The 23,956-nt window shown below is 41.3% G+C and overlaps 1 protein-coding gene across 3 annotated transcripts in view; it reads left to right on the forward strand.

Moving 5' to 3' along the window:
* The window catches only part of ATRN (attractin), a 176,958-nt gene that overhangs the window by 128,029 nt on the left and 24,973 nt on the right, over nucleotides 1–23,956 (forward strand). For all 3 annotated transcript variants that reach the window (XM_034947461.3, XM_034947462.3, XM_034947464.3), the window contains exons 24-25: nucleotides 2,038–2,195; nucleotides 22,339–22,400. In XM_034947461.3, the coding sequence (XP_034803352.1) occupies nucleotides 2,038–2,195; nucleotides 22,339–22,400 (220 nt within the window). The remainder of the gene's footprint in view (nucleotides 1–2,037; nucleotides 2,196–22,338; nucleotides 22,401–23,956) is intronic.

Genomic DNA, 23,956 nt, shown 5'->3' on the forward strand with positions numbered 1-23,956 from the left:
TCCTGGCAGGGCGTGATAGCTCATGCCTGTAATCCCAGCACTGTGGGAAGCCAAGGTGGGCAGATCACCTGAGGTCAAGAGTTTTGAGACCAGCCTGGCCAACATGGTGAAACCCTGTCTCTACTAAAAATACAAAAATCAGCCAGGCGTGGAGGCACGTGCCTGTAATCCCAGCTACTCAGGAGGCTGAGGTAGGAGAATCGCTTGAACCTTGAAGGTAGAGGTTGCTGTGAGCCGAGATCACGCCACTACACTCCAGCTTGGGTGACAGAGTGAAACTCCATCTCAAAAAAAAAAATAAAAAAACACCTTCCCAAGTAGAGTGATGTGAGAATTAAATGAGATAATAAATGAAGTACTCAATATAGTGCTTGAAATGTGGTAAATGGTAACTATATTTTATCATTATTACTATTACAATACTGGGTTTTTTAAAATCAAAAACACAAACCAATGAGATTGATGCAAAATAAGAATATTGCCTTGTGCACGCCACTTACGTTTATCATCTTAAAACATTGTGTAGAATTTGAGAAAAGTTCAGAAACTCTCAATGAGGAGAGACTTTTAAGAAAAAGTCTGAATTATCAGAGTATTTGGAGAAAGGCAACATCTCCAGGCATGTGAAAGATTTGCAATGAGCCGGGTGGTGGCTCATGCCTGTAATCCTAGCACTTTGGGAGGCTGGGGCAGGTGGATTACCTGAGGTCAGGAGTTCAAGACCAGCCTGACCAACATGGTGAAATCCCGTCCCTACTAAAAATACAAAATTAGCTGGGTGTGGTGGGGCGTGCCTGTAATCCCAGCTACTTGGGAGGCTGAGGCAGGAGAATTGCTTGAACCTGGGAGGCGGAGGTTGCAGTGACCCAAGATTGCATCATTGCACTCCAGCCTGGGCAACAAAAGCGAAATTCCATCTCAAAAAAAAAAGATTTGCCATGAGTGTCTCAATGAAGACGTGATAATGTGGGCTCTAGTCACAGGGTCTAACTCAGACATGGAAAAAAGTCCATTTCATTAATCTTTATCGGCACTTGAATTCCTGGCTAAGGGAGAATGTGGAACATTGAAGGACTCTCTGGGAATAGGATGGAGTTATACCAGATTAGGGGGACTTAAATACTGTGGTAGCTGGCGGTAGAAGGGAGGACTGAGTGACCCCTTGAACCCCTCCTCCCTGCTACTGTGGGTTAGGCAGTGAGCGGTACATCAGCATTACTGGCATGGGAGTCTGGCGCATTGCCAAGGAGGTGTAAAGGGGAAATGCAAAGGAATTGAAGTGGTGTGGGCAAAGTGAATGCCAGTGCTTGTTAATAGGATTCTAGTGGTATCTGTATTTTCATGATCATGTGTGTCACCTGTTTGGGGGTGGGGCAAGGGTGGAAGGGAGTTACATGGATTCCTGGTAAAACCATTTTTCTTTCTTTTTTTTTTTTTTTTTTGAGACGGAATTTCACTCTTATTGCCTAGGCTGGAGTGCAATGGCGCAATCTTGGCTCACTGCAACCTCTGCCTCCCGGGTTCAAGCGATTCTCCTGCCTCAGCCTGCTGAGTAGCTGGGATTACAGGCATGCGCCACCACGCCTGGCTAATTTTGTATTTTTAGTAGAGACGGGGTTTCTCCATGTTTGTCAGGCTGGTCTCAAACTCCGACCTCAAGTGATCCACCCGCCTCGGTCTCGCGAAGTGCTGGGATTACAGATGTGAGCCACCGCACCCGGCCAGTAAAACCATTTTGGTTAGGGGCATAGGCTTATATCAGCCTGCCCAGCTTTAAATCTTATCTCCATTTCTTGTTGGCTGTGTGACTTGAGGGAAGTTACTTAATTTCTGTGAACCTCAATTTCCCAGTCTATAAATGAAGATAAAATAGGGCAGCTGTGAGGATTAAATGAGATTGAGCTCTTAAAGGCTATTACTGGAACACAGGAAATGTTTGATAAATGCTATTGTCCTTATTATTAATGAGGCCAGATTCTGTTCTCCCCCTAGCCCCCCAAAAAATGTCTCTTCTCTTTCATGTTTTTCTTTTAACAGCTGGAACCCAGGCTGGAGAAGAGATGCCTGTTGTTTCAAAAACCAACATTAAGGAGTACAAAGATAGTTTCTCTAATGAGAAGTTTGATTTTCGCAACCACCCAAATATCACTTTCTTTGTTTATGTCAGTAATTTCACCTGGCCCATCAAAATTCAGGTAAGAAGAGGCTTTTGGTCTCATACCTGCAAAGGTGGTGAAATCTCTTTAGTAAGACTAAATTTACTAATTTGGAGCTTGTGGTAAATGAGATGTGCAATGTGGCTTTGCCTTTGTAATGTGTATGGCAGAGGAGTGCTGAGCACATGCATGCTGCACAGAAGATTGGAGTGGGGATGGACTGTATCACTCATGAAAGACATTTGCAAAAGCACTGTTGAAAGCAAGTTGGCATGTAACAGATTTGGTCATTATAAACGTATTCACTTCTTCAGTGAGCATTTGCCATGTGAAAGCCTGTAGGGCTACACAAAGAACTTCAATTCTAGAGTAAGGTGGATGTAAGTGAAACAAACCCACATATAACAACTGAAAGCCAGAGTGTGGAAAGTGACATGAGATGATCCCAGAAATGCTATCAAAGTTTAAAGGAGGACAAATGGGGAGACTATGTTGAAGAACATCAGCCTTCTAGTCAGACAGAGGTGGATTGATTCCTGGCTCCCATACAAATCATACAGCCTTTCCACGTCTCCAGTTCTCTGTGCATGTGACCTGAAGGGTAGCTGTAAGGGGCTGTGCGGCTGCTGCAGTGTCTTGTTGTCAGCCTGCTCCTTTCCTCCGTTCCCAGGGGGCCAGTGTACTCCCTCTTGTCCGAGACCCATGGCCCCATTTTAACTTTTTATACTCATGTCCCCTGGGGCCTTTCCTCAATACCTTCTGCTTCTTACCTTCTTCATTTTGGTGAATGTGGAGGTTAGGGATAGGTGGGCTTTCAAGGACTGGTTCACCTTTAACCATGGAAGCATGGTCACTGGACGGAGGCTGTTGCCGTTTGCCAGCGTTCAGAAGCATAATCAACCTCAGAAGCAAGTCACCACAAACATATGAAAAAAGTTCAACATCACTGATCATTAGAGAAATGCAAATCAGAACCACAATGAGATACCATCTCACACCAGTCAGAATGTCTGTTATTAAAAAGTCAAAAAAGAACAGATGCTGGCAAGGCTGTGGAGAAACAGGAACGCTTTTACACTGTTGGTGGGAGTGTAAATTAGTTCAACCATTGTGGAAGACAGTCTGGCAATTCCTCGAAGACCTAGAGGCAGAAATACCATTTGACCCAGCCATCCCATTACTGGGTGTATATCCAAAAGAATATAAATCATTCTGTAACAAAGATACATGCACATGTATGTTCATTGCAGCACTATTCACAGTAGCAAAGACATGGAATCAACCTAAATGCCCATCAGTGATAGACTGGATAAAGAAAATGTGGTACATATACACCATGGAATACTATGCAGCCATAAAAAGGAATGAGATCATGTCCTTTGCAGGGACATGGATGGAGCTGGAGGCCATTATCCTCAGCAAACTAATGCAGGAACGGAAAACCAGGTACCACATGTTCTCACTCATAAGTGGGAGCCGAGAACACATGGACACATGGTGGGGAACAACACACACTGGGGCCTATTGGAGAGTGATGGGGAGGAAGGAGAGCATCAGGAAGAATAGCTAGTGGATGCTGGGCTTAATACCTAGGTGATGAGATGATGTGTGTAGCAAACCACTATGGCACACGTTTACCTATGTAACAAACCTATACATCCTGCACATGTACCCCTGAACTTAAAAATTAACAATAACAAAAAAAGCAAGTTATCACTCATCAATTAGGATGCCTTGGGACTGTGACTAATGAACAGTTGATCTTTCCATTCTGGAAATATGGAGGACAAAAACTATGTTGTAGTTTTTCTCACCACCCTCTCTCCTTTTTCCTGTCTCCATGGTCTAAGATTTGTTAATCCTCTCATCGGCTTCTCCCTTTGCCCTCGCATACTCCCTGTGTCCCTCCTCAGCCAGTCTTGTAAGCATCAGCCACGCTTCTTATTCCTGTTTTCTCTTGTCTAGTCACACATCTGCTCACAATGGTCTGGCCTCTTCCCTCACCACATCCTGAAACTGTCCTGTCATAGTGGGCCCCAGTGATGGAATTTTTCAGTCCCCTTTTTATCTCATTGCATGGCTTTGAATCATCATCTTTCTTGTCTTCCTGGATTTTTCTTTCCCTCGTTTTCTGGCCAGTCTTTTTAGGGAATCCTCCTCCTCTTCCTTAAACACTGGGCTTGTCTAGGATTCAGACCTGGTCCTTTTCTCTCTTCACTCTGTTTCCTGCATGTGGGACTTGTGGTGCCACATCTATTCTGGTGATTCTCAGTGCTGTCTCCAGACCAGCACTGGCAGTTGCTGCCTGGACAGCCCTACCTGGGTAGTCAAAGCTCCCCGCGTTCGGTGCATATTCCTTCTTGTGATCTTAGCCCCAGACTTCCATGCTTCCTTTCTCTGTAAACAGCACCACCATCACCCTGTTGTACAAGCTAGGGCCTGATGATCATTTGCATTCCTGGGATAAACCCAACTTGAGCATGACGTATTATTTCCTTACTTTACACGTTGTTGGATTCAGTTTGCTAATATTTTGGTTAGAATTTTGTATCTATTTCATGAGTAAGAATGTCTGATAATTTTCCCTTCCTGTCCTTGTTACGGTTTTGATATCATGTTAAACTAACCTTTAATAATTATAATTTGAGGAGTTTTCACTCTTTCTCATCTCTGGAGATGTAAGATTAGAGTTAACTGAACCTCAAGTACTTGGTAGCTCTCTCCTGTAAAATCATTTGATCCTAGTGTCTTATTTGTGGAGATACTTTTTAGCTGCTGATTCAGCTTCTTTAATAGTTATAGGATATTTTGAATTTCCTCTTTATTTGATTCACTTTTTAATATTTTTTCTAGGTTTTTATATCATGTTTTTAAATGTATTTTTAATTTTACTTTTTAAATTGATACATAATTGTACGTATTTATGAGGTACATGAGATATTTTGATACATGCATACAATGTATAATGATCAAATAAGAGTAATTAGGATATCCATCACCTCAAACATTTATCATTTCTTTGTGTTGAGTACATTTCACATCTTCTAGCTATTTTGAAATAATGAATAAGTTATTGCTAACTATAGTCATAATGACTATTGTGCCATTGAACACTAGAACTTATTCCTTGTAACTCTTATTTTTATACCCATTAACCTCTATCTCCCCAGCCCCCCAGCAGCTGGTAACCACCATTCTGCACTCTACCTCCATGAGATCAGTTTTTTTAGCTCCCACATCTGAGTGAGAAAACATATCTATCTTTCTGTGCCTGGCTTGTTTCACTTAACATAATGACCTCCAGTTCCATTCATGTTGCTGCAAAGGACAGGATTCCATTCTTTTTGTGACTGAATAATATTTCATTGTATAATATATACAACATTTTATTTGTCCATTCATTTGTTGATGGACACGTAGGTTGATTCCATGTCTTCACTCTTGTGAATAGTGCTGTGATAAACATTTAGAGCATGCAGTATCTCTTCAGTATACTGATTTTCTTTCTTTTGGATATATACCCTGCAGCGGGATTGCTGGATCATGTGGTGGATCTATTATGAGCAGTCTTCATACTGTCTTCCATGGTGGCTGTACTAAATAATTTACATTCCCACCAGCAGTGAACTAGTATCGTCTTTCTCTGTATCCTCGCCAGCATCTGTTATTTTGTCTTTTTAATAATAGCCATTTTAACTGGGATGAGATGATTTCTCATTATGGTTTTGATTTGCATTTGCCTGATGGTTACTGATGTTGAGATTTTTTTCATATGCCTGTTGGCCATTTGTATGTCTTCTTTGGACAAATCTCTATTCAGATCATTTGCCCATTTTTAAATCAAGTTTTTTTCCTATTGAGTTGTTTGAATTGCTGGTATATTCTGGTTATAAATCCTTTGTTGGATGGATAGTTTGCACATATTTTCTCTCATTCTATAAGCTGCCTCTTCACTCTCTTGTTTCCTTTGCTTTGTAGAGCTTTTTGGCTTGATATAATCCCATTTGTCGATTTTTGCTTTTGTTGCCTGTGATTTCGACATCTTACACAAAACATCTTTGCCCAGACCAATGTCCTGAAGGATTTTCCCAATATTTTCTTCTAGTAGTTTTATGGTTTTAGGTCTTATACTTAAGCCTTTAATCCATTTAAATTTGATTTTTGTATGTGGTGAGAGAGAGGGGCCTAGTGTTATTTTTCTGCACATGGATATCCAGTTTTCCCAGCACCATTTATTGAAGAACCTGTCCTTTCCCCCCACTGAATATTCTTGACTCCATTATTGAAAACCAGTTGGCCGTGAATATGTGGATTTATTTCTGAGTTCTTTATTTTGTTCCACTGGTCTGTGTATCTGTTTTTATGCTGGTATCATGCTGTTGTGGGTACTATAGCTTTGTAGCATATTTTGAAGTAAGGTGATATGATGCCTCCAGTTTTGTTCTTTTTGCTCAGAAATGCTTTGGTTGGCTGAGTACAGCAGCTCATGCCTATAATCCCAGCACTTTGGGAGGCCGAGGCTGGTGGATCACCTGAGGTCAGGAGTTCGAGACCAGCCTGGCCAACATGGCAAAACCCTGTCTCTAATAAAAATACAAAAATTAGCCATGTGCAGTGGTGGGTGCCTGTAATCCCAGCTACTTGGGAGGCTGGGGCAGGAGAATCTCTTGAACCCGGGAGGAGGAGGCTGCAGTGAGCCAAGATTACGCCACTACATTCTACCCTGGGCAAACAAAGCGAGACTCTGTCTCAAAAAAAAAAAGAAAAAAAAAAAAGAAATGCTTTGGCTATTTGAGGTCTTCTGTGGTTCCATACAAATTTTAGGATTGTTTTTTCTATTTCGGTGAAGAATGTCATTGGTGTAGAGATTACATTGAATCTGTAGGTAGCTTTTGGTAGTATGGTTTTTTTCACAATATTAATTATTTCAGTCCACAAATGTGGTGTCTCTTTCAATTTTTTTGTGACCTCTTCAATTTCTTACATCAGTGTTTTATAGTTTTCCTTGTAAAGAGGGCTTTCACCTCCTTGGTTAGATTTATTCCTACGGTTGTTTTTGGAAGTTTTTAAAAAATCTATCGAGAATGGGATTGCTTTCTTGATTTCTTCTTTTGCTAGTTCGTTGCTCCTATATAGAAATGATTCTGATTTTTGTGTGTTGATTTTGTATCCTGCAACTTTACTGAGTTTGTCAGTTCTTAGTTTGGTGGAGCTTTTAGGGTTTTCTGTATATAAGATTATATCAACTGCAAATAGGGACACTTTGACTTCCTCCTTTCAGTTTGGATGCCCTTTATTTCTTTCTTTTGCCTAGTTGCTCTGGTCAAATATGTTGATAACTTGTTGATGCTGTCCTCTAATCCTCGCAGCATCTGTGTTCATGAAACCCTTTGTTGTATTCCAATGTTGATAGCATTATTCACAGTAACCAAAATGTGGAAACAACCCAAATATCTATCAGTGGATGAATGGATAAACAAAATGTAGTATGTATGTGTGTGTGTGTGTGTGTGTGTGTATAAAATAAAATGTTATTCAACATTTTAAAGGAATGAAATTCTGATACATGCGACAACACAAGTGAACCTTGAAAACATGCTAAGTGAAATAAGCTAGTTGCAAGAGGACAAATATTGAATGATTCCACTTAACATGAAATATCTAGAGTACACAGATTCTTAGAAACAGAAAGTGGATTGGAGGTTACCAGCAGCTAGGGGGAGCGGGAAATAGGGAATTACTGCTTCATGGTTATTAAAGAGTTTCCCTTTGGGGTGATGAAAAAGCTTTGGAAGTAGGTAGTGATATTGGTTGCACAAAATTGTGAATGTAATTATTGCCACTGATTTGTACACTTAAAAATGGTTAAAGTGATTTTATGTTATATCTTACTACAATAAAAAAAGTCTTTAAAAATCACAGCAAGATGTTTTTGTAGATATAGACAAGCTTATTCTGAAATTTATATGAAAGGGCAAAAGTTCTAGAATAGCTATAACAATTTAGAAAAAGAAGAATAAAATGGGAAGAATCAACCTACCCAATGTTAAGGCTTACTGTTTAGGTACAGTAATCAAGACATTGTTTCAGGTAGAGGGGTAGACACACAGATCAATGGGATAGGCTGATCTATAGATAGATCCCAGAAATAGAACCACATAAATATGTCCAACTGATTAGGATTTGATTTTGGTTGTGGTGTTTTTTTGAGACAGGGTCTTACTATGATGTCCAGGCTGGTCTTGACTCCTGGGCTCAAGTAACCCTCTCACCTCAGCCTCCTGAATAACTGGGATTACAGGTGCACACCGCCACGCTAGTTCCAGCTGAATTTTTTTTTTTTTTTTGAGACAGGGTCTCACTTTGTCGCCCAGGCCAAAGTGCAGTGGTGCAGTCACAGCACACTGCAGCCTCAACCTCCCTGGCTCAAGTGATCCTCCTGCCTCAGCCTCCCAAGTTGCTGGGACTACAGGTGCATACCACCATGCCTGGCTAATTCTTTTTTTTTTTTGGTAGAGATGAGATCTCCCTGTGTTGCCTAGTCTGGTCTCAAACTCTCAAACTCCTGGGCTCAAGTGATCCTCCCGCCTTGGTCTCCCAAAGTGCTAAGATTACAGACATGAGCCGTTGCACCCAGCCCCCAGCTGATTTTTGACAAAGGCACTGCAAAGGCAATTCAATGAAGAAAGGATAGCCTTTTAACGAATAGTGCTAGAGCAGTTGGACAACCATAGGCAACTAAAGGAATCTCTAAATCTCACATCTTATATAAGAATTAACACAATATTTATCACAGATCTAAATGTAAAACATAAAACTATAAAACTTTTAGAAAAAAATATAGGAGAAAATCTTTGAATCCCAAAACGAAACAAAAGCTTTTTAGACTCGATACTAAAAACATGATTCATAAAAGGAAAACTTGATAAACTGGACCACATAAAACCAAAAGTTTTTGCTCTGTGAAAAACCCTGTTATGAAGATGAAAAGGCAAGCTATGGACTGGGAGAAAATATTTGCAAACCATATTTCTGGGAAAGCACTTGAATCTAGAATATAAGAACTCTCAAAACTCAACAGTAAACAAACGAACAATTCAGTTAGAAAATGGGCAAAAGACATGAATAGACATTTAACCAAAGAGGATATACATATGGCAAATAATGACATAAAAGATGATCAGCATCAATAACCATTAGAGAGGCCAGGTGTGGTTCACACCTGAAATCCCAGCACTTTGGGAGGCCAAGGCAGGCAGATCACCACTTGAGGTCAGGAGTTCAAGACCAGCCTAGCCAACATGGCAAAACCCCGTCTCTACTAAAAATACAAAAATTAGCCAGGCATGGTGGCACATGCCTATAGTCCCAGCTACTCAGGATACTGAGGCAGGAGAATCGCTTGAACCTGGGAGGCAGAGGTTACAGTGAGCTGAGATTGTGCTACTGCACTCCAGCCTGGGCAACGGAATGAGACTGCCTCTCAAAATAAAAATAAAATAACCATTAGAGAAATGCAAATTGAAAGCACAATGAGATAACACTACACACCTATCAAAATGACTAAAATTAAAAATAGTAATAACACCAAATGTTGGAGAGAGTGGGGAAAGATTGGATCACTCATACATTGTTGGTGGGAATATAAGATGGTACAGTCACTCTGGAAAATACTTTGTTTCTTAGAAAACTAATGTTATACTTATCATATAACCCAGCAATTGCATTCCTAGGCATTTATCCTAGAGAAATGAAAACCAGTGTTCTCACAAATCTCTGTACACCTGTGTTTATAGCACTTGAAAGCAATATTTAATAGCTTTATTTATAATAGCCCAAAACTGGAAACAAGCCAAATATTCCTCAACAAATGAATGCTTAAATAAATGATGCTACATACACACCATGGCCTAATACCCAGCCACAAAAAGAAATGAACTATTGATATACAGAAACACAACAACTTTGATAAATCCCAAGCAAATTTTGCTGATTGAAAAAGAAAATCTTAGAAATTTATATACTGCATGATTGCATTTATATAACATTTGAAAATGAAAATTTTAGATCTTATATACCTATGCACATATTGAATATGTATCCTGAAGCTTCAAATTTCTCTGACTTCTTAGGACTCTGATCTCTAGACCCTGTTTTAAAGGAGCTTATCTGATTAGGTCAGGCCTACCCACACAGGAGTAGGGAAGATACAGAGCGTGCCCATCAAGAGGTGGAAATCTTGGGGGCATTCTTAGAATTCTCCCTGCCGTAGGCTGCATTTGGAATAGAGCTTGCAGGGGTTTCAGTAGTTTCTCCGATCCGAAAGAGGTTGAGCTCTAGGTTCCAGTCAGTATAATTTCAGTTTGGCAACATCTCCTGACACTATTAAGATATAGATTATATATATTTGTTAGGTTATTTTCATGTAAACACTTGATTAGGGTTCTAGTAAATAAAATTTATTTATTTACTCATTTTAAGTTGAGATTGTTTTTGTACTGACATACCTCTCCATATTCTCAATCTAATTGAACATCGTGCTTTGTTGCTTATAGCTGACAAATGATTAATACGTTTTAGATTCTTAGTGAAAATCTTGACTTATGCTGCTGACACTTTTCCCAGTCTGTGCCTATAAGCAGGCTTTTGTGCTGGAGATGGCCATACTTGTTGCCAATGCCGAGTTTTTTTCCTCCCAGTTCCCTATTGCTCCACCCTCTGAAAGTCACTGAAGTGGTTTTAGAGCTTTCATTCTAGAGGGAGCTCTTCCCCACACTTACTTCTAAGAAGTAATAATTTTAAGTTTCATAATCAAGGAGATGTTGATTTTCTTCCTGGTTTTCTGGTGCTCCTTATCTTTTCTGGATCACTAACTTAAATTAAGATCCACTTATGAATGCTGCATTCAGGAGCACTTGTGAAAATAAACGATGGCATGCCCACCATTTAGTTTGCCAAGCTTTCCTTGAAAACGCAGGTAAGTTCTATTGCAAACGTGTCTTCTTGCTGTTTGGTACAAATGACTGCACTATTCACTGTGACTAGACCCGTGTCACCGTGTGTTCTCAGTCCTCGCATGAGAGCCTGGTTGACACTGGTTCTCTCTGCTTTGGGGACCGTATCTGGCTGTGCGCTATGTGGAGGGCTGAGCTCGTGTCTTCCTGGGTAAATACATCATGTTCTCAACAAGGGCTGCATGTTTCTTTATTGCTGTTTTTTCCCCAGAGACTTAGCTTTTCTAGGTGTGTAGCATGGCTCTTAAATACACACATTTAGCAACTGTGCAAATTCAGTAAAAATGGAGAGACTTATTTAAGGAAGACAGTAGGGAAATGTCTAAATAGTGCAGTGTAGGCCATTCAGTTAAATTTCAGTATGGCTTTCAATGCAGGCAAAGCCGTTTTGCCTTTGATTCTCATTTTTTAAATGAGATTTTTAAAATTGAGATTCTCATTTTTTAAATGAGATTTTAAAAATTGAGATTCTCATTTTTTAAATGAGATTTTAAAAATTGAGATTCTCATTTTTTAAATGAGATTTTAAAAATCGAGATTCTCATTTTTTAAATGAGATTTTAAAAATTGAGATTCTCATTTTTTTAAAGCAAAGTAACTGAGGAAATCTAATTCTCTACTTGGAAATTTGTGTAAGCATTGGGGCTTTAAAAATGGTAATACTAAACTCAAGTTCCTTCACTCTGAACCAATCCCAGGATTCTTTTCCATAATTAGGAACAGATCAAAACCTATAACGGCTGAGGGAATTTGAAACTGACTATAAAAATCTTTGTAGATGCAGCTAAAAAACAAACAAAACCCAGAGACTGAAAAGTCCTGTTTCTGGGAGGGTGGCGGGTGTGTTGGGGCCGGTTGTGCCTGTTTTTTGATTGGTTGTTCCTGTGGGTGAGCACCCTTCCCTCTGCCCCTGCTTTCTGAAAGCTATCCTAGTTGTTCTCCCCAGTAAGCCGGGGCTCAGCCGGCTTCAGCTATGTCCATAGTTTGGGGGCGTGGGGGGTAGGTATTCAAGATAGAAGATGGTTGGACAGAAAGTGTGTGAGGTGGGAAGGTGGGGTGGTGAGGCTCTGGCTCGTTCCCGACTCTGCAACAGAGGTTGTTACTGTAATGTGGAGCTAATATAGAAGTTGTCTGCGTGCTGGGTGTTTCATCTACTGTTTTATGTAAGAGGCCAGTGTTCACAAGTAAAGGCAACACAGAATTGGTATTGAGAACTGGGCATTCATTTAGATTTTAGAGTTCTGTTTATGGGTGCTAACAGGATCGCTATACTGAGCAAGGGATGTGTGAAACTTGTTCACTTGGATGTGCTTTATTTCTTATAACAGCTTTATTGAGACATAATTTACATACCATACAGTTCGCTCATTTAAAGTACACAATTCAGTGGTTTTCAGTATATTCACAGAATTGTGCAGCCACCCGTCACTACAGTCAATTTTAGAATATTTTCATCACTTCCAGAAGAAGCCCCTTAGCAGTCAGTCCCCAGTTCCTCCCTCTTCTGGCAACCCCCAGTCTGTATTTCCTGTCTCTATGGATTTGCCTATTCTGGACATTTTATATAAATTGAGTCACATGATATGCTCTCACTTAGCATAATGTTTTCAAGGTTCACCCGTGTTTAGTATGTTTCAGTACTTATTCCTTGTCATAGCTGAATAATCTTCCTTATATGTATATACCACGTTTTGTTTATCCATTTTTCTATCGATGGATGCTTGGGTGGTTTTCACTCTTTGGCTATTATGAATAGTGTCAGATGTACTTTTAATGTTTATATTTATTGTATAATAACAGTGCATATCCATACCTCCTGGTGTTAATTATCTGTATCTTAAGAGTTTTAAGAATTATAAGGTTGTGCTGTAATTCTAGCACTTAGGGAGGCCGAGGCGGGCAGATCGCTTTAGCTCAGGAGTTTGAGACCAGGCTGGGCAACATGGTAAAACCCTGTCTCTACTAAAATACAAAAAATTAGCTGGGCGTGGTGAAGTGTTCCTGTAGTCCCAGCTACTCGCAAGGCTGAGGCACGAGAATCACTTGAAGCCAGGAGGCAGATGTTGCAGCGAGCCAAGATTGCACCACTGTACTGCAGCCTCAGCGACAGAGCAAGACTCCTGTCTCCAAAAAAAAAAAAAAATTTTTCTTTATGATGAAACCCACAAGGCTGTACAAGAACCTTAAATATAGTTTGAAACAAAGAAAGACACATGCTTTTAAGTACAGTTTAATTCTTTTCTTTCTTTTTTTTTTTTTTTGGAGACAGAGTCTCACTCTGTCGCCCAGGCTGGAGTACAGTGGTGCAATCTTGGCTCGCTGCAACATCTGCCTCCTGGGTTCAAGTGATTCTCGTGCCTCAGCCTTGCGAGTAGCTGGGACTACAGGAACACTTCACCACGCCCAGCTAATTTTTTGTATTTTAGTAGAGACAGGGTTTTACCATGTTGCCCCCATCATTCTCGGCAAACTATCGCAAGGACAAAAAACTAAACGCCGCATGTTCTCATTCATAGGTGCAAACTGAACAATGAGGACGCATGGACACAGGAAGGGGAACATCACACACCAGGGCCTGTTGTGGGGTGGGGGGAAGGGGAAGGGATAGCATTAGGAGATATACCTAATGTTAAATGACGAGTTAATGGGTGCAGCACACCAACATGGCATATGTATACATATGTAACAAACCTGCATGTTGTGCACATGTACCCTAAAACTTAAAGTATAATTTAAAAAAAAAAGAAAAATGTATTATTCCTTTGTCTCGAAAGTCCCCTGCTTTTCAGCTTTCGCTTTGGTTGTCTCTTGTCAGCTCTTTAATGCTATTGTTCCCTTGGGTTTCATCTGGACTCTTTTTCCCTGGGTAATCTCATCCACACCATCTGGGAACATTGCCTTTGGCTGGACGGGTAAATCTTTGTCTCTAGCAGACTTCTCTCCTGTGATCTCCAGAGCCAGGAACCCACTAGACTTCCTTAAAATTCATTCAGCCAGCAGACTTTCTGGCCCAGAGCAGCAGCTGTGAGTGGACAGCAGGCACCTCCGTTAGAAGCTCGGTGTTGGAGGTGTGCCCATGCATTCCTGGGAGCCATGAGAGGGGAGGGGAGTGCCCTGTGTCACCTGAGTCCAAGTTAAGAGAGATCACACCAGAGCTGATTCCTAAGGAGCATGGGGGCGGGGAAAGGGGGTGTTCGTGGTGGGGAAAGGAAATGACCAGCCCTTTCAGGAACTACCAGGAGTTTAGCAGAGCTGGTGACAGTGCTATGAGCAAGAAGGTGGAGAGCTGGGGAGGGCCATTATGAAGAGACTGGAGATTGCAGGCTGTGAACTTGAGTCCTGATGTGACTGGGAATTGTTGAGATGTTTTAAGCCGAAAAGTCACCGACGATCAGTGTTTAGAAAGACCCCACTGGCAGCAGTTGGGAGTGTGGATTGGAAGGAGCCAGGCCTAAGTCCTCGGAGGACTTAGGAGGTCCAGGAGTCCAGGGAGTCCAGGTGGAATTCTTGTGTAGAAACCCAGGGAAGGGGACCATCTGATGACACACATCCCATAGCAACTTCCTTTCCTCCTCTGCACCTCCACAGCAGAGTGTCTGTTTTCACTATACGAAGATTCCTTAATGGCAAGGATCGTATTTTATCCCTCAGTGTCCTCAGTGTCATGTGCTAATCAGTTGGAGACACTCCCTAAATGTATGCCAGATGAGTATATAGTTGTTAGTATAAGGGCTTTACGGTAGGTATCAGAACTTTTTCTTTTTTACAACTTTTGTAACTTTTATAAAGGAGCCGACACCTTTTTCTGATATTGTCAGAACAATTGCTGACCAGTGCAATGGGCTGGCTGAGGTTGGCAACCAAGAATCTGTTATCTCAGTCTACACAGCGTGGAGTTAGAAGATTGGATTGTTGTTGGTTAGAATTTTGTCCAGAGAGTTAGAAGATAGAAGAAAAGGGAGGGCTGAGGACATAAACATCCAAATTTTACAAAGAAGAAAGTTCAGTGCTTCTGTCTGTATTGAAATAGTTAAGAGGGAAATGATTGGGTCTGGGGTATGCTTCAAAATAATATGATCATAGGGAAAGTAAGTGTAGTGTGGATGAAACAAGGTTGGCCTTGAGCTGATAATTTGCTAAAGCAGGATGATGAGCATGTGAGGTTCATTATAGTGCTCTTTCTACTTTTTAAAAAGTTTAAGATTTTCCAAAATGAAAAAGAAGCTGAGCATGGTAGCTCATGTCTGTAATCCCAGCACTTTGAGAGCCTGAGACGGAAGGATCACTTGAAGCCAGGAGTTCGACACCAGCCTGGGCAATATAGTGAGACCCCCATCCCTACTAAAAAAAGAAAAAAAATTACACAATGAAAAGAATAATACAGGTGGTAGAAGAAGAAATAAAGGTATGAGTATATGATTTGGCCTCCTACAGACAGCTACAGGAGCGTGCCTCTGCTGGGCGGGCCTGCAGCATAGTGCACCCTGGAGCTGAAGTTCTGTTCGCCTTTACAGGAAGTACACAGCATTGTATGGGGGTTTTACCAGTTAACAGTGGGCAGTCTCTAGAACACTCAGGGGTCAGGGGCAAAACTCCCTCTCCCTCAAACCAGCCCTCCTGTCTTGGTGAGAATGGAAAACGGAGCTTCCCAGCAAGCCTCCTGCCTTCACCCCCACGCACAGGTGCATCAGGGTCTGAGGGCTCCTCCCTGTGGGGCCTGGGAAGCCACCCTTCAGTGGGCTATGGCTGCATTGTCTTCTGATCTTGTAGCTGTGTGTGGGTAACAGGCACATCGTCTCCCCATATCCCAGAGAGTTATGTCCACTTCCTGTCTGTGGTGGCATCTTTCCATCACTGTCACCCTCAGGATAATGGCACAGGAACTAACAGAGGCACTAAGAGCAGTGATATATACTGGAGGGAGGGACGGGGCTGATGACCAAAATCACCTTCTGTTTCAGTAAGAAGTTGGTTAAAGTGATGCCTAAAATGGGTAGATCAGGAAATAACAATAAAAACATTAATGATAAAAAGGCAACTCCCAGAAGAACTGAAAAGTAACCTAGTTCAAGGTGGGGGTCCCTGGAGAGAAGCCTTCAGAAGAGCAGAGGAAGAGCAGGGAACATTGCTTTTCATGACTAGCCTTTCAGTACCTTTTGATATTTCAGCTAAGTATGTAGTTCTCTAATGATTTCTAAATTGTTAATGAGTGTGATAGAATAGGAATTCTGGAGAATGATGAAAAGGAATTGCTAAGAGAAAATTAGGGAAAGAAAGCACAGAGCAGTATTGAGGTGGGAGGTTGGGAGCAGACAGATGGTGAGTGTTCGTTTGCATGGCAGGAATGAGTGGCTGAATGGCATTAACTGGCCATGGGGCTCTGACCAGAGCTTGGGTATACAGTTTCTGTGCCAGCACAAACCAGCATTAGGTGCGTGGTGTGTGAGGCCAGGTGATGGTCATATGGATCTGGTCCAGAGCTGTGGTCTTGACGTAGAGTTCCATGTATGAACTTTGGTGGTGGTTGTTGTTTTGTTTCGTTTTTTAAGAAAAAAGGAAGAGTTGTTTTATGTCACAGCCAAACTCAAGGAGGTGACAGCACAAGACCCAGGTTAGAATGTACTTAGCCAGGGCTCACGGAATCTTCCATCCTTTGCAAAGCCAAGGAGAGTAGAGGCCTCAAGGAGAATAGAGGAGCACATGGGCTCCTTCTGGGCTGAGCTCTCACCCTTGGTGGAGCTGCTGGTCCCAGGGGGCCGTGGGAGCCTGCGGAGATTCTGCCCAGTACATACATACCTTGCTTTTTCTCAGAGCCTGACAGGTGCTGCCTTGAAGCGGAAAGACTTCACCTCACAGGGTGGCCAGCTGTCCTTTCTCTTCCTCTCCCTGTCTTGTGTGCTCATGATAATGGATAGATAGACATCTCCATGGTAGAAATAATGCAGCCCTTTCTGCAGTCCATGGTTCCACAGCATATGGTCAGTAGACTTAGATGAGTGCTACATAAAGTGTAATTAGTTCTGCACCACAGTGTCTTACCTTCTGAAAAGGAAACTCTGGTATTGACTTAGAAATGCCAGTTTTATCCTTCTGACCAGAACCCAAGTCCTGAATGAGGCCAGAGGCCAATGAGAGGTCCTTTCTTCTCTCTTTTCAAATCTGCTGTATTAAGCAGTGACTTTTCCTAGTCATTCAGTATTCATTCATTCATCCATTTATTCAAGCTTTTGAGTACCTTCTTTGTGGATGGCACATAGTAGATGCAAAAATACAATCATTTTTTAAATGGAAAGCATTTGTTATGTGGTAGTGGAATATAAGAAATGCCATGCTTCCATATTTTTATGGTAATCTTGGACTCAGGTTCTACCCACCATACTTAATTAGAAATTCATTCTCAGCCTCTGTTTTGGCAGAGACCCATTCTCTTCCCTCGGGAACATACAGAAACCTCAGGGCTGAACTGAGCTCAGAGGTTGGGGAAGGTCCCCTGGTCTGATCTTCAGTCGCTGACTGCTGCGCCCGATTCCCTGGCCCCTCACTCTTGAGGGCAGCATCCTCACTCTTGTGTGGCACAGGCTTGGACATAGAATGACACTTAAGCACCAGAGCCTCCCTAGCCTGCCACAAGGACACCCTACATTCCCAGGCACTTTCAGAATGCGAAACCTCCCCTCCATTCCCTCCCTTTCCCTGCCTCCAGGTTTGGGCCCTGCCTCTCCTTTTGTTTCAAAGCACTGTCCTCTCTTCCTCTACCCTTATCCTTCCCCATCTCCCTCCCACTCTCCAAAAGAGCCAAACTAATTATGGGGATTTAACCTTCCAATTAAAGGCGAGGATTTTTTTTTTTTCAATGCAGTTCCTGAAATGCTAAAGAAATTGTCCAGGGAAAGGAGCACAGGAGGAGTTTTGTTTTTTGTTTTGTTTTGAGACAGTCTCGCTCTGTCACCCAGGCTGGAGTGCAGTGGTGCGATCTTGGCTTACTGCAACCTCTCCACCTCCTGGGTTTGAGCAATTCTTGTGCCTCAGCCCCCCAAGTAGCTGGGATCACAGGTGCGCACCACCACGCCAGCTAATTTTTGTATTTTTAGTAGAAACGGGGTTTTGCCATGTTGGCCAGGCTGGTTTCGACCTCCTGGCCTCAAGTGATCCACCCACCTCAGCCTCCCAAAGTACTGGGATTGCAGGCGTGAGCCACTGCATCCAGCCTGATGTTTAAATAATTTCTTACTTCAGAGTTTCCTGAAGTGTGGCCTATGGAGACTAGCATCAGAATCACTTGAGGAGCTTAAAGATATAGAGACAGGGATAGGGCCTGAGATTCTGACTTTGTTGTAAGCTATCCAGAGTTTGAGAGCCATGGCCTAGTTCTTGGAATACAAAAGTGTATCTGCTCTTGTATGGGAGGTAGGAAGTTACCTTTTCATTCATTCTTCTACAACAGTAATTTAAAAGTTAGGAATTGGTATCTTCATAGACAGAAGAATGCAGGAATCCTCTTCTCAGGATGTCTGTCTTTACACAGCCATGGTATATGGTAGACCAAGTTTGTCCAACCCATGGCCCGCAGGCTACATGCAGCCCAGGACGGCTTTGAATGCAGCCCAACACAATTCATAAACTTTCTTAAAACATGATTTTTTTATTTTATTTTTTTTAAGCTCATCAGCACTATCGTTAGTGTTAGTGTTAGTGTATTTTATGTGTGGCCAAAGACAATTCTTCCAGTGTGGCCTAGGGAAGCCAAAAGATTGGACACCCCTATATAGACCATAATTATCACACGCCCTGAGAGGGAAGCAGATCAATGGTGAGGGAGCGTAGAGGAGAGCCTGCCAGAGTTTCCAGTGGGGCCGGGGATGCTTAAAAAGGGAGGCAGTGATGTGCTGAGCCAGAAAGGACAGGGAGGACATGCACACAGGCAGGGAGGCTCTCTGGTGACATCTGCCGTCAGGTACAGTAGTACAGTAGTAGAGTGAGCAGAAGCACTTTTGGCTGAAGCGCAACATTAGTGATTGAGGAAGTGCAGGTCCATAATATCTTACCCCAAACCCTGGGGCTCACTGAGCTTCCGAGTTCAGAGTTTTTAGAATTGATGAACACATCCAAAAGGCCCATGGGGCAGATACACCTTAGACATATTGATGAAAGTGGAGTTGGAATTGGGTTGTGGAAGTAATAGGATGTGAATTCTAGGTTTCTTGGAGTGTGGAGTATGGTGTCTACTGTTTGGAAACAGAGAAGAATGACATTATGAGTTTTATTTATAAAAGAAGAATTTCTTCTTTGTATTAAAATAGATTTTTATATAGGAAATTTTCATTACCTTCAGTATCAGAAAGGCCCCCAAATCTATTTCACCATTTCCATAATAAATTGTGAAAGAAAGATTTGATTGGGATATTGTCTTTAAAAATGAAACCAAAAAGTATGGGAAAATACTTTAATTTTAGAGTTAACAACATTTATAGTTACAATCATGAAGCAGGTATGGTGCTGCTTCATGAGCCAAGTTCATAAAAGAAAAAAAAATCAGATCTTACTGAGTTCTGTGAGACAGATCATTATTTTTCTTATTAACATATTCATTTATTCAGCAAATGTTTATTAAGTGCCAATTAATGTATCAGTGGCTGCTTTAGGCACTGGAGATATATGGTCAGTGGGATAAGGGGAAGTCTCTGTCTTCAATCCTCACAGATCTTATTTTCCATAAGTAAGTGTACAGATACGGGCTATGAATTAAATAGAGCAAGATAAAGAGATGGGGGTGTGGCTTCAGTTGTGCCCATGGTGCCCAGAAATCTGATAGCTCCATCATGGAGTCCTTCACTTGAGACTTCACAGCAGGATGTAAAAAGCAACAGCCAGGAAACTCCTTAGTTTTCCCAAAGTCCTCCCTTAATCTCGTTTAGAGAATTATGAAACACTTCCTATGGCTTCATCCTTTATCCCTTCTTCAGTTGATAACTGAAGGGCTAAATCTGCCAAGTCTTCCTTTGCCAATGGTTTTGTGTGAGCAGTTCTCCAACAGCGCTTCCACTAAAATCTTGTCTTTTGCAAGATTGATTTTACAGTTGGTTGGCATTGTATGACAGTCTGTGAGTGGGGACAGCCCAATTTATGTTTGTTAATCAAGTTTATGCTTTTTACATTGAGTAATTTTTAATTACCTAGTGTAATTTTTAACAGCACTCCCCTTCATTTTCAGAAGTGTTCAGTTTGAACAATAAGTTCGTCATCTTATCAGTCAAAGATTGACCAACAAAGACTGACCACAGTGGGCGGGGTATTCAGCAGGGTTAGATGTTTCTAAGTGGTCAGCGCTTTCATAAACATTTTCACGTTATGACCTTTGCCTCCTCACACAATCTTGTAACTATGGAGACTTAGATGATAAAGATTCAACTAAGAGGATCCCTTTAAAGTCTTGGGTACCAGCCATACCAAAAGCTGTTTTATATGAGGTTCTTTATGATTATAATTTGGACATGAACATGGAGTGGTCCTGCTTCAGCAAGAAATCAGGCTAATAACCATTAGCATCCAGTGTGGGTAAAGGCGGGGGCTGCCCTGAGGAGTGTTGTGTGGCACAGGGCACATGAACACCAGATAAGTCCTCAGACAGTGCCCTTAGCATCCAGTGGTTTTTGGCATCTAGCAGGGAGTAAAAGTATCTCATAGATTCTTTAAGTGTAAACACTGAGGACACACTTAACGTTTTAAAAGATTGAAATCCAGACAGGGCTGGGGTGGACTCTAATCTGTTTCCTTCTCTCTCTTTATGTGTTATAACTTGGATTCTTCATTCCCCAAGATGACCTTGTTTATATAATTCTCCAGTCTTATTTAAAACTTTTATGTGAGGACCATGGCTCATATTCCGCAGCTTTCCTTCTCTCAAGGAGCTAGGACTGGTTATTGTGATAAATGAAGGAAAAGAAAAGAAAGTGGGTTTCTGTTTATTGTATGAAATTGATGTAACTTTGTATTTCTGATTATAAATGGTAGCCAGAGGGAGGACACAAAAACTTCAAATTCCAAGCCCCATAATATATTATGGCCTGAATAGTGTTGGAATTTATTTATTTATGGAATGTCAAAAAGAAAATAGGGCCATCAAAAAAGCAAACAGTGGAAGTCTATTTTCTGGCCCCTGTGAGTCTGGCTCTAAAAACAGTGCAAGGGGTTGGGGTTTGGTGGGACTAGGAAAGCAGATGCTCGTCATTTACCTTCCTGTGTTTGTCATGAGAATTGTCTGTACTGGGATTGTCACCTTGGTCAGTAATTGTTTCGTTTATAGTACCATTGTCTCTCCAAAGAGGGCTGAGTTCCCTAAAAAAAAGCAGGCAGTGCACCACAACATCTGGCTAGTAGCACGTATATTATCGGTGATAGTAAGGACACAATTCTCGTATTTAATCAATTTGGAGGTATGCATTTTTTCGTGGGCTAATATCCCTGAAATCATGATGCATCTTATGGTCAGTGACTTAAAAAGCATTATGTCATAGTTAAATTGACAATGTTTTTCCTAAATTATACACAGAATAATGCCTTTTTCAGCCAATGTTATTTTAGAGTTGATGAAATATGTTGCATTTTTATATTCTTGGTATGAAGACTATTAACTGTATAATAAAATTATTTAAGTTCTGATGACGTAGTGTCAGATGATGTTCAGTGTGGCAAAACGTGAGGCACAATTTTTTGTAAAAAGGACAATATCTTGCAGTCAGGACACACTGAGTACATAAATGTTGACCGAATGAAGAGCACAGAATGGGGCTGCCCACCTGGAGGCAGAGCCATGAATTGGTACTGAGGCAAACAAGGAGAGCTTTGTGTGGGCGGAGGCGCAGGGAGGGAGTGCCAGGCTTCATGGAGGCATGCAAGGGTCTCCAGGGTCAAACAGAGAGAACCTCAGAACTGGTGTGAAGCTGAGAAGGGGCTGCAGGAGGCTGTGCTAAAGCCTCAGCGTATTGCTATGGGACTGGCAGCTAAACAAGTAAACTAAAGGGGTGAGGTACTTTTCCTTAAGTGAAAAAAGTTTCCTTAACTTCTTTAAAATGTAAACTCTGTTTTCAGCTTAACTCTTGAAATGAGAAGCCTGAATCCGTGGTGGTTTCATGACCTGCATAATCACACTACCTGTTTTTCTGTCACAGATTGCCTTCTCTCAGCACAGCAATTTTATGGACCTGGTACAGTTCTTCGTGACTTTCTTCAGGTAATTTTGCTTATACAGACTCTCTCTGTTCTTTTGATTTAGGCACTAGATCCATTAATAGAGTATCAGCTCCTAAAAGATAAAAAGAATAATCCTGTGTTTCCACCACAGATTAAATTTACTTCATATGTGTTCCTGAAAAGTTAGATGTCAGTTACAGTAATATAAACTCACTCTAGCATGACAAAGTGAAAACATTTGGTTTGTATGTTCTGGCTTCCAGCGGGGGGCTTTGCATGTATCCTGTATTAATTCTGCATGTATCCTATAGATAATTTGGCTCTTCATATGGGGAGAATTTGGGACTAAAACAACATTTAATTAATAATGGTTACTGATGTGAGCTACACATATGCTTATGCTTGTTCAAGAGATGATTCTGGTGATTATCTAAAGTTTTAAAGCTGAAAGTGATTTTTTAGTGCCCTGGGATTTTCTTTTATTTCCATAGTTTTTTTCTTAGTCTAATTTTATCTTTATGAAAATACTATATACAAATAATTGAAAAAGACAAAAAAAGTGCTGCAGTTTTTAAAACAGAAAGCAGCAATAGCCTGCCTTGCGCCTTCCCCACCCCACGTCCCCCAATTTAAATTGTTTTGTTTTTTACTTCTCTGTGTTTACACTTGGTTTTTCAGTTAAGTTCTCTTTTGATGTCCTACTGTAGAAGATGAGGATATACTGTGTTACATGGCCTCCCCTAGCATCTCCCCTCACACCACAAAAGCATACAAAAGCCCCTTCTCTTTCATTTAATACCACTGTATCACAATGCATGGCTAAATCAGTGATCCCTATCTATGTTATGGCCATAAAACTCTTATTCACAGCTGCATTGAACAGTGATTACACTACCACATTTTTTGGGTAGAAGGATCATTCTTTGCTTATCCTAAATGTAGTATTTGCCATATTTTGGCTTGTTAATTGTTTGATTTTTCTATGTGCCTACCCCTGATTTATCACTATACTCTTGCTGATGTACCTTTAGAACAGTAAAAAATAAAATAAAATAAAATAAAATAAAATAAAATAAAGTATCATTGTACTGTGACAGAACTGAGAAATCTCACAATGGTCACACACAGGAAGGTGCTCTCTTGGTTTGAATTTCTCTCGGAGTTGCCCCCCCTAGAACCTTCCCACCTCCTGCCCCCAAGTGCACTTGTTCCTGGGGCCTGCTGCACAACTGTCATTTGGAAACTTCCTTTGCCTTCCTCCTATATTGAAGTCTCTGTTTCCCAGATCCCATGTCTTCATCTTCCTATCCATTCCCTCTTTTTACTGGAGCACATTCTCCAGATTTATGAGAAAAGATGCCTGGGAGATAACTTTTCTGTGAGCTCTCCTGACTGAAAATATATTTATTTTATCCTACAATTTGATTGAATTTCTGGGGGCAGGTGCTATGGCTCACACCTGTATTTCTAGCACTTTGGGAGGCCGAAGTGGGTGGGTCACTTGAGCTCAGGAGTTCAAGACCAGCCTGGACAACATGGCAAAACCTTGTCTCTACAAAAAATACAAAAATTAGCTGGGTGAGGTGGTGCAAGCCT

The sequence above is a fragment of the Pan paniscus genome, chromosome 21, assembly GCF_029289425.2.
Source record: "Pan paniscus chromosome 21, NHGRI_mPanPan1-v2.0_pri, whole genome shotgun sequence".
In the NCBI taxonomy this organism is placed as follows: domain Eukaryota; kingdom Metazoa; phylum Chordata; class Mammalia; order Primates; family Hominidae; genus Pan; species Pan paniscus.